The 10879-nt window shown below is 42.4% G+C and overlaps 1 protein-coding gene across 5 annotated transcripts in view; it reads left to right on the top strand.

The window, feature by feature from the left end:
• The first annotated feature begins 1472 nt into the window (after positions 1 to 1472).
• The window catches only part of LOC149278375 (peripheral plasma membrane protein CASK-like), a 140850-nt gene continuing 131443 nt past the window's right edge, over positions 1473 to 10879 (top strand). For all 5 annotated transcript variants that reach the window (XM_089502052.1, XM_089502050.1, XM_089502051.1 and 2 more), the window contains exon 1: positions 1473 to 1531. In XM_089502052.1, the coding sequence (XP_089358178.1) occupies positions 1473 to 1531 (59 nt within the window). The remainder of the gene's footprint in view (positions 1532 to 10879) is intronic.

Here is a 10879-nt window from a genome sequence, read left to right as displayed (position 1 = left end):
AGAAGTGTGAGTACAGTGTTAAAGTGTGTGAAAGTATAACTTTAGAGTGACTGTGTCATGGTGCTACAGTGTGTGTGTGTAAATGTATGGTGTTAATGTGTAGTGTTAGTATAAGTGTATGTAGGTGTTAATGTATAGTCAAAATTTCTAGGTGTATTCTTCATGGTAAGCCACGTACCATGTACATTCTGGGAATACACCGCTAGTTTTAACCTTTTTATTGCAAATGTGTCATTACTGACGCGGTGGTCACACATTGCTTACAATGTAACTATGATGTTAAGAATGAACTGTAGTGACAATGTTACTTTCCAGGGCTGTTACAGAAGTAGACTCGTTTAAGCCAGTACTACACAATTTATGCGAAAGACTACAATCACACAAGACCAGAGGGTTTAACATCCCACAAAGGGGATAAAAGTGAGACATGGAAACGTTTATTGTGCATATCCTGTTAACAAATAAACGTATGCATCGCTTTGGAATACATCCCTATGATGGAAAATCGAAGCCTGACCCAAGCAATGGCAGCCTAAAATCTATACAACTAGGGGTAGGCCACGTGATTTATTCCGTCAGTTCACTGCGCATTCCATAGGCTTCTAGAACTGCCACTCCACTTTGCCATTACAGTGATTGGCTTATTAGCCGAATGCTACTTCCGCCCACCTGGTCTCAAGATGATCTCTATTGGTTGCTCCTCAAATTAAGTATCCTATATTATTAATGTTCCATTGGCTTACAAGTCACACAGGATGGCTGCCGCCAAACGAGGCGGTGATCAGTAAACTTAAGCTTTAATGTCCACGAATTCACACAGTTACTGCAATTGTTGGTTTTCTTTTTTTATTATAATTTCAGATTCCCCCTCCGTAAGTCAAAAGACCTGAAACTCCCCTCAAGCCGGGGGCGCGCTCAGACCCTTCTATGTTAAAATAAATAAATAATTAAGACGGGTGGGGAGCGCATTCGCGTGCGCGCGACCCGACGTCAGCTACGAAAGAGCCTGGTAGAGACGCGCGCGCGCTGACAGGAGGAGAAGGAAGGGGGGCAGCTTTTGGAAGAGAGCGAAAGGAGCGCGCGCGACACCGCGTCAGGTTTGAAATGTGGGACACGGTTACCTTCTGAACGGACACCGCCATTGAACCCGGGAGCGCGCCGCTCGTGACTGGAAAGCATCTCGAGGCGCGGTCTACCCTGAGTGTGTCTCGGCGCCGGGAGGCGCTCGGTTTCCTGGGGATGGCGGAACGCTGGTTGTGCGGCGGCCCTGACATGTAGAGCGGCCGCCTGCCGCGGTCCATTGATGAAACGGGAGTGCCGGTTTTTACCTCTCCCTCCCTCCTTGGGTGTCACCGCCATAGGATTGCTGTGTTCATTCACATAGGATTTTACAATCTCTGCCGGACTTCCTTTTTACATTTTTTTTTTTTTTTGCTTGTCTTTTGTGGTTTTAAATCAAGCCCCTCAGGACCATGGCCGACGACGACGTGCTGTTTGAGGATGTGTATGAGCTGTGTGAGGTGATTGGGAAGTAAGTTGCTGTTGTGTCTGTAATCTACCGTGATAATAATGTGATTTCCATGCACACAGTTGCATTCATCACAGGCTACCATAGATGCGATCATTGTATGTTGGGACACTACATGCATGCACATCTTACTGATTGACACATGCATATAGTATGCAGATAAGATGTGTGTACAGCGAATTGTGTCTTTAATGATTTCCTGGTGTTGCAGGCAGGGCATGGGAATGGTTAAAGATGCGTTTCCATTGGTGGTGCCTGATTACCTGTCTTGAGTGTTACCCACCCAATTTCACACCAATGATGATTTTGTATGAGCTGCCTGTGTGGCCATATGGCTTGGTATAAGGCGGTACAAAGCTCTGCCCCAGCTGACAATTGAGTGGATGTATTGGGCATCATCACAAGGGGGTCTCGTCTTGCTGATGCTAGTAAGATTTTTTTTTTTTTTTTTATTTGACCCCTCCAGGGGTGCGCAGCTTTGACAGCGAGGCTCCCACTAATGCACGCTTTTATTGCAGTGACTGGGCTGTACACGGTTCACTTGTGTTGCGAGGAGATCGCTGATGTTTGTCTATGGGCAGAAATATGCCGTGACATTTAAGCATCGTGGGCACATTATGCTGCCCCTGTCTGTTCTGTTTTGCACCATCATTCTTGAAAAGCTTCTTATTTCAAGTTGTTGGTGGTAGGAGGTCCATTACTCAGTATTTGGTGTGTATGATTTCTCCAGTGACTAACACCGCCTACTGATTTGACTGGCTCTCTGTGTAAATGATGCTTAAATTGGCATCAAAATGACAATTCTAGTGATCCATGTGTAGGACTTTTTTTTTTTTATTGTCTGTGGCTAGGCCTCTCTGTGATAATTAGTTAATGATTATCCATCCCTGCCAGCCTTCATGCTGGCACATAGCTTATCCTTTAGGAAATGCTATAAACCCTGTCTCTTTAGCTGGCCTGGCCAGTTTTGAATGAGTATTTTGTTGCCCAATGTGTGTGCAATAAGAATGAACTATTCTCACAATTGGTTGTTCCAGGCTATTTGTTGTAACATTTCAAGATAAATGCATATACTTTTGCATTATGTCCAATTCCCATCATTGACACGCAACATGCTTGTGGCGTAAAGACATTACCTTCTCTTTAATTGTGTGCTTTTTTAAAAAAATTTGACAGTGTATTTACTGTATTTCTGTTTTGCTCTTTAGAACGTGGTGGCTTATATTATAGATACAAGCTCGTACTAATATACAAAAGCTACGCATGTTTAAAATATCTAACATTTTGGCTAAATTAAAAGCAGCATTTTAAAAAAATATATTCATTTAGATTTGGATGGTGGTGTATATGTTATTGTGACGGACAGTGTTTGAACAGTACCGACACTTTTTATTATGTTACAAAATGCCCATTTGCCCACAGAGGGGTAAATTAAGAAGGGATTTTATTATCTATGTCACAACTATCCAACTAATGGCCTATCGGAAGACTACGGCACAATGTGCGCTGTAGCTTTTGCTGTATATTATGTCATTGTTTTAATCAGTTCCAGGCTACTGATATATTGATTCCAAAGATCTGATGGTCTAAGCATGAACAAGCCTGATCGAATTTATCTTGTCTATTTTGACATTTCCCCTAACTGACTCAAGGTCACACAAAATAGTTGCAAAGTCTTGAAATGTATCTGTTTCTTTGTACACAGTTATAAGAGTTGATACTTTTTAATTATATTCTGTTGGTTTATTACTATTCCCAATTAAGCCTATCCTCCGTAACATGCAATTATGGTAATAAAGACTACCCTGCAATGGTGTAAGATCAAAGGGCAGTTGTATTGCTGCAGTCCTTGAGCTTAGTCCTTTTATAATAAAGGCACGTTATCTCCTGCGATTCTCATTGGGGTGGCAAGTGTGAAATGCTCTATAAATCAAATACGTTTCTGTTGCCACCATTCTGTAAAAAATCTTAAAATAAGAGATTATAAGAGGGAAAAAAAATAAAAGCTATGGGAAGCTTACATATGATTGCTTATATTTATCCACAGCAGGAAGGAAAACTGTGTGTGTTAACTTAATAATGGCTACTTAGTCTACATATATCCAACAAATTGGAGGTACCTTTTTTTTTTTTTTTTTTTTTTTTATCCTGAGCTACAAAACTTGCCCATACAGCTTGATTAATGAATGTCATCATCATGGGCGTAGGAACCCCAAAAAATCTGGGGGGGGGACAGCATTTTCCCCATCAGATCCCCATCTCTCACACTAGGAGTCACGCTCCTATCATACACAGGCAGCCAGTACATGCTGGTACAGGGTGGCTGTAAGTGATGTGCAGACCCGATATTGCTGGCAGCATCAATACACAAGGGGGCAGCTAGCTAGGTTTCAGCATGTACTGGCTGACTTGGCATGATAGGAGTGTGATTGCTAACAGCAATCACAGTCCCATCATGCCTAGGTTCCAGCACTTACACATCCAACCAGTAAATGCTGGAACCTAGGCAGGATGGGACTGTGATTGCCGTTAGCAATCACACTCCTATCATGCCAAGTCAGCCAGTACATGCTGGTACATGGTGGCTGTAAGTGATGTGCAGACCCCATACTGCTGGCAGCATCAATACACAAGGGGGGCAGCTAGCTAGGTTTCAGCATGTACTGGCTGACTTGGCATGATAGGAGTGTGATTGCTAACAGCAATCACAGTCCCATCATGCCTAGGTTCCAGCACTTACACATCCATGCTATCACACACACACACTCATTCATTCATATACTCATTCATTCCCTCAATCACACATACTCATTCAAACACCCTCCCCACCCCCTTACCTGCACTGCAGCTCCTCGATGCCGCTCACAGACTTCAGCTGCCTCACTCTGCGTTTTCTGGTACTGCACAGAGGAAGCAGGATGTGATGGGATGTCACGTGAACTCTGCTGGGTTCCGCTTCCTCTGTGCAGTACAGAAGACCCTCCCACAGGTAAGTAGCGGGGCTCGAGGTGCGGACCGCGTAAGATCTGTTGCCCTGGCTGCCGATCTTACGCTGGCCGCATCTCGAGGTCTCGCGGGCCGCATTTGCGGCGTTTCTGTTGGGGGGGTTCCTACGGCCCTGGAGGGGATTTCTTCATTATCGGTCCCCCCGCATGAGTTACTGGGGGGGGATCTGTCCCCCCCCGGTTCCTACGCCCATGGTCATCATTGCCTATTATGCGACACTTAATTCATTCAGGCCCTATCCTATTACAGGTGCTCCGCTCATTAAAATGTTGGTTAAAATGTTGCCGTAGCGTTTTCTCTGTGAAAATGTATCAGTGTCCTCATTATCTGTAATTTATTTTCCCCCACATACACAACCGCAAGTTCTATCTGGTGTCTATGCAGCTACCTATAGAGTATAGCTGGATAACATCAGGTATATGTGCTGTATACTTCTTTGGATCTTTTTCTGTTTATTAATGAGGGCGTTTGACTAGACAAAGAACTAAACTAAACCTAGGAATGAAGTAACCAATATATATAAAAAAAAAAAAGCAGACTCAGGACTTCACAAAGCTTTTGTTTTGGCATCCAATGTTAAGTTATTGAAGTACTGCAAGGCTGCACTGGGGATGACTAAGTGGAACCGGCACTTTAAGGCCAGGGGCTGTTAAATGCTTGTAGCCGCTCATAATGTTTTTATAGTCGTGCTGCGGCTGGTAAGTATTCAGCTTTGTTGTCCACGGGCTTCTTGCGCCAGATGGTGAGTCGGGGCCTGAAGTTCAGGCTATTATGTGTATATATAGCACTAAGAGCACAACAATAAAAATGGTGCAGATTCTGTATAAAAGAAACAAGATGCTGTTAATTGTATGCATATGTGTTATGTACTGGAAAGAGAACTTTTTGTACACATTTAAATTAGAATAAAGTCTAGCTGCTGTTTAACAGATGTAAAGGCCATTTTATTGAACGCAAACATTCTTTAGTTCAGCATGTAAAAAATTATTTAAAATATGACAAATATCTTAAAAAAAAAAAAAAAAAAATGGTTTTATATAAATAAAAGTGCCATCTGCCAGATCTCTATATGATTGGGCACACCAAAAAAAAATGCAGGTGCAACAAACCATGTAAAGCCCAAGTGTGTGTGTGTGTGAACTATAAATTCATGTAAGAATGATTTGTATGAGTAACGAATGGGGAATACATGGTATTTTTGGTGGCAGATGGACATATCATAACAGGTTCCATATTTTGTAGTTTAATGCCCGAAAATGTGTGCATTAACATGAAACTGGAGCTATTCAGCTACATGTAGCTCAACTGGAGCTACGTATTTTGGGTCATTTTAACTAACAGCTGCGTTTCTTAAGATGGGTTTTCTTGGTTTTTGTTAGTGAACGTTACCTCCCTCTTGATTGTGATGAAGGGTCATAGAAAATGGGCAATAGGTACTGCCTGAAAAATACTGTTTAATATAACACGAATAACATGTACTTAATCAGCTATCATTGCTGAAGTATAATATATTTGATACTGTTGGGTGCCTGTTTACGGTATATTGAGAATTGTATGTTTTTCTTTGTTCTTTGCTACCTGACAATAAATTAGGGATACGCCTCTTCTGGATTAGTTTTGCACTCCCTGGATTAGAAGGATTTAATTCCTGAAGTCACACGTTTTAAAGATGTATACAACCTCCCATGTTTAACGTGTTTGGATTATTTTGCTTCAGCCATTAAGTGCTTTTCATTTTAATGCTTTTTCATATACATTATAATATTTCAAGTACTCTTTCCATAGATGGTGTCCCCATGAATGTAAAACAATGAAGCCTAATAATATATCTATCACTCTTCAAATAAACTTCTAGGTGTATAAAGCTTTTCCCAACTGCTGTATGAATGGGCACTTAATGATGTGCAGCTAATGACTTGCAGAGCTCATTTGTCACCTGGTACTCACAAATACAAAATCAATACTTAATGTAGGGTGACCGCATGGTTTTTTACCTGTGGATATTTTTTCATAAATCCAAAAAATCACACAGCACATCAGTTATCCAGTGATGTGCTGTGAGTTTTTATTTTTTTTTGGATTTAGGAAAAAATTGTCCGACAGTATACATTTTTTAATGTCCCTTTTTAAAAAGACCTGTTTATAATATAACTGTTCATCAGTGGAAATCGTATTTCTCGCGTGCCTATGGATGATGGCGCTATGTAAAACAATAAATAATAATGTGTTCTGAGACACAAAAATTTGGTTCAAACACAGTGTGTGTGTCTCAAGAAGCATCTTGTCTGCCATTGCCAATCAGATAGATTGTGGTCTTCATTACCACTCCATACACTGTCTTTTATTAAAAAGCAATAACCTTTTGAGGATACAGAGATATATAGATATAATTTTTTCAGTACAAAATACTAGTTGTTTACGTACCCGGTAGCTGTTGATATACTACAACCAAAAGTATGTGGAGACCTGACCATCGCACCTATATGAGCTTGTTTGACATCTGTTTTCAAAACCTATGGAGTTGCTCCCCTTTTGCAGCTATAACAGCCTCCACTCTTCTGAGAAGGCTTTTGGAGTGTCAGTGGGAATTTGTATCCATTCAGCCAAAAGAGCATTTGTGTCAATGCTTGCATTGAACAAGAACAATCTGCATTCCTATTCATCCCAAAATTCTAAATAAAAATGGGCAATACGGTAAGCTCAGTGATGACATTGTGGCATTACTGGCATAGACAACATAATCGCTAAAGGGATCTCTATCAATCTAATGTATAATAATAATACGTCCTTACATCTTTTTGCCTTAGCATTGCGTATAAAAAGTATACCCCCCCATTTCTTTTTTTATTAATATTACATATAAGCCAGAAGTATTAAAAATACTATCATATAGTGTACTATGTTAGGGATGCATGTGGTCCTCTGGAACAAAATGTTGGTGGTATGTCTGTAATCAGGGGATGTTGCTGAACATAAATCGGGTCAATGTTAATCAGCAAAGAAAGGTGCATGTTTCAACTAAAAGCCCTATTTTGGTTGGAAAAAAAATTTATAATTTGTGTGGGTTTAGTGCTGAGAAAAACTACCGTATTTGCTCGATTATAAGACGAGGTTTTTTTCAGAGCAAATGCTCTGAAAAATACCCCTCGTCTTCTAATCCGGGTCGTTTTATAATCAGACCTCAAATAGAGGTCTGACTATGAGACTAAGATCCAGATCCCCCGCACTGCTGCAGGGGACCTGGATCCTTCTGTCTCCCCCACCCCCCACACACACACACTTACCGGTGCTTCCAATTTCCTGCTGTATTGCCGGGGCAGCGGGTTGACGTCTACGCGATCCACGTAGACAGCTTACGCTGCAGCCGGAAGGAGGTGTGGCTAGCAGCGGGGGTTGTCTGCGTCCATCGCGCAGACCTTCCCCGACTGTCAGAGATCAGAGTTCCCGGTGCCGGTGCAATACAACAGGAAATTGGAAGCACCGGTAAGTGTGTGTGGGAGGGTGTTAAATGGGGGCATAGGGCATTTCTGGAGGCAGAGTGCTCTGTGAAATGCCTTTTAACCCCCTTAACGCCACTCTGCCTCCTGAAATGCCTTATACCTCCCTATATGCAACTCTGCCCCATAATATGCCTTTTAACCCCCTAAATGCCAGAGTGGCATATAGGGGTATAAGGCATTTCTGGAGGCAGAGTGCTCTATACAATGCCTTTTAACCCTCTATATGCCACTCTGCCCCATAATATGCCTTTTAACCCCCTAAATGCCAGAATGGGATATAGGGGTATAAGGCATTTCTGGAGGCAGAGTGGCACATAGGGGGTTAAAAGGCATATCATGGGCCACAGTGCCATATTGGAGTGGCAAGCCTGGGGGCAGGTTGGAAAATACAAGGAAATAAAAACAAAAAAATATTTTTCTCAATCATAGCTTTTATTAAAAAATGTAATAGTTTACATGAATTAACATTTACTGGTAAAACGTTTTTCCTATAGGGTCGTCTTATATTCAGGCTTTTTCTTTTTTTTCCTAAATTAATATTCAGATTTTGGGGGGTCGTCTTATAATCAAGCTAATACGGTAATTGCCCCTCCTGATTTCTTGTTTTTGCATACTTCTCACACTTAAATGTTTCAGATCACCAAATAATTCTAATATAATACAACTTCTATATAAGACAAACTGAAGGAAAAAGCTATCCAACCCTATCTGGTCCTACGCGAAAAAGCAATTTCCCCCTTAGTTACTAAATCAAATAATTAACACAATTATAATTGATAATTTGTTTCAATTTCACTATACACGCCCAGACATGATTACTGCCAGCCCTGTTAGAGCTAAACATCAATCAAATACAACCTGTCTTGCAAAGTAGGGTAGAATGCAGAACTTGATGCTACAATCTAGAGAAATTCAAGAACACATGAAAAACACAGTCCTTGACATCTATAAGTCTGGAAAGGGTTACAAAACCATTTCCAAGGCTCTAGGACTCCAGGGAATCACTGTCAGAGCCATTATCTACAAATGGAGAAATCTTGAAGCAGTGGTGAACCTTCCCAGGAGTAGTCAACCAAAATTCCTCCAAGAGTACATCAATAATTCATCCAGGAGCTCACAAATGAACCTAGACAAAACTGCAGTCCTCACTTGCCCAGTTAAGGTCAGAGTTCAAAGTGGTATATTTTGGGAGACATGGGTCCTGTTATATCTGAAGTAAAGCTAATATAGCATATCACAATAAGAACATCTTACCAATGGTCAAAAAGGGTGATGGTAGTATGATGTTCCGAGGCTGCTTTGCTGCTTTGCTGCTTCAGCACCTGGATGACGGACTTGCCATAATTGATGGAACCATTAATTCTGCTCTCTACCATAACAACATAACAATGATCCAAAGCACACAAGCAAGTCCACCTCTGAATGGCTCAAAAGAAATAAAATTGAAGGTTTTGGAGTGGCCTAGTCAAAATCCTGAATCTGGTTGAGAGGCCGCTATGGCATTACTTTGTAAAAGGCAGTTGATGCTCAAAATCCATCCAGTGTGGCTGAACTAAAATTCCTGATCACCTACGTAAAAGACTAATTCCCTGTTATTGCAAATGTTCTAGCAATGGGTGTGGTAGAAACACCCAAACTCGATAACTGGTCAAAGGAACATTCTGCAGGATTTATGTGCATTTGCACCAACTAAATGCCGTGCTGGAGATGTGTCAAGCCTGCTACATGCACATGATATACTTGCCTACAGTCGGCTCCAGTGCCTGCTTGGTGAATACTGCGGGTGGAGGTCTGTAATTGCTAGATCATGTTAGTGTTGTTTTGTGTGTTGAATAAATGTTAAAGTACTCAGTACTTTAACATGCATTCTTCTTTAGCAAGCTGCCGCTTGTCTGCTGCTGCTGCCCGGCACTTCCACCAGGGCTTCAATGATGGTGTGGGGGATTGACATGACCTTCCGGCACTCCATCATAGAAGCTCCGGCAGAAGTGCCGGGCAGCAGCAGAGGTTGTCTACGTGCATCGAGCAGAAGTCCACCGGCGCCTAGGTGTTTGTCAGCCTCTTACATCCAGAAAAAATTGCCCCCGCATCACCACGCGGAGTCTGGGCAGACAGCACAGCCACTCCGAGCCCGCCCCCGAGCCTGAGATCACTCCCACGGAGTGATCCTGTAGGCTGAAAACGCGGTTGCAGGAAAACCAACAATCGTGTTTTCAGCTGCCATAGGCAGCTTCAGGGAAGGGGGTTGTGTGTTGATTGGGTCCCTACCCAACACCCCCCAGCTGCCTGAGAGTGACAGTGCAGCGTTAACCCCTTCAATGCAGCGTTATTTTTAGGGGTTAATTCCCGTTTTGTACGGGGCTCTGCCTCCATAAGCCCTTTGATGACTTCTGTAGGCATGGAAGCCTACAGCAGTCATCAGAGACCCCCCCCCCCCCCGCAATGGCTGGTCTATAGACCAGCAATTGCGTCCCAGCTGCCAGAGGCAGCTTCAGGGACAGGGGGAGAGGGTTCTTCGGTCTCCACATGAGTGTGGACACCAGCCCCAACACCCCCCTGCTGCCTGATCGCTCCTTGAGAGCGACAGTGCAGCGTTAACCCCTTCAATGCCACAATTGTGTATGACACATTCGTGGCATTGCAGGGGTTAACATTTGTCCCCACAAGCTTGTGGGGACTAAATATCAGTCAATGCTGTGCTCCAATGGAACATCAGCATCGAAAGAGTTAAAAATAAAAAATTATTTGTTTTAAAAAAAACAGCACTGACCTAAAAGTCCAGGGTGCTTCCAGGTCAAATGCTGTGAGTTTAGTAAGTGGGCTGATGATGATCCGATCACTCCTA

The sequence above is a fragment of the Sceloporus occidentalis genome, unplaced genomic scaffold (assembly GCF_023333645.1).
Source record: "Sceloporus occidentalis isolate IW3139 unplaced genomic scaffold, rSceOcc1.0.p SCAF_192, whole genome shotgun sequence".
In the NCBI taxonomy this organism is placed as follows: domain Eukaryota; kingdom Metazoa; phylum Chordata; class Lepidosauria; order Squamata; family Phrynosomatidae; genus Sceloporus; species Sceloporus occidentalis.
This window is presented reverse-complemented; position numbering and strand designations above follow the sequence as displayed.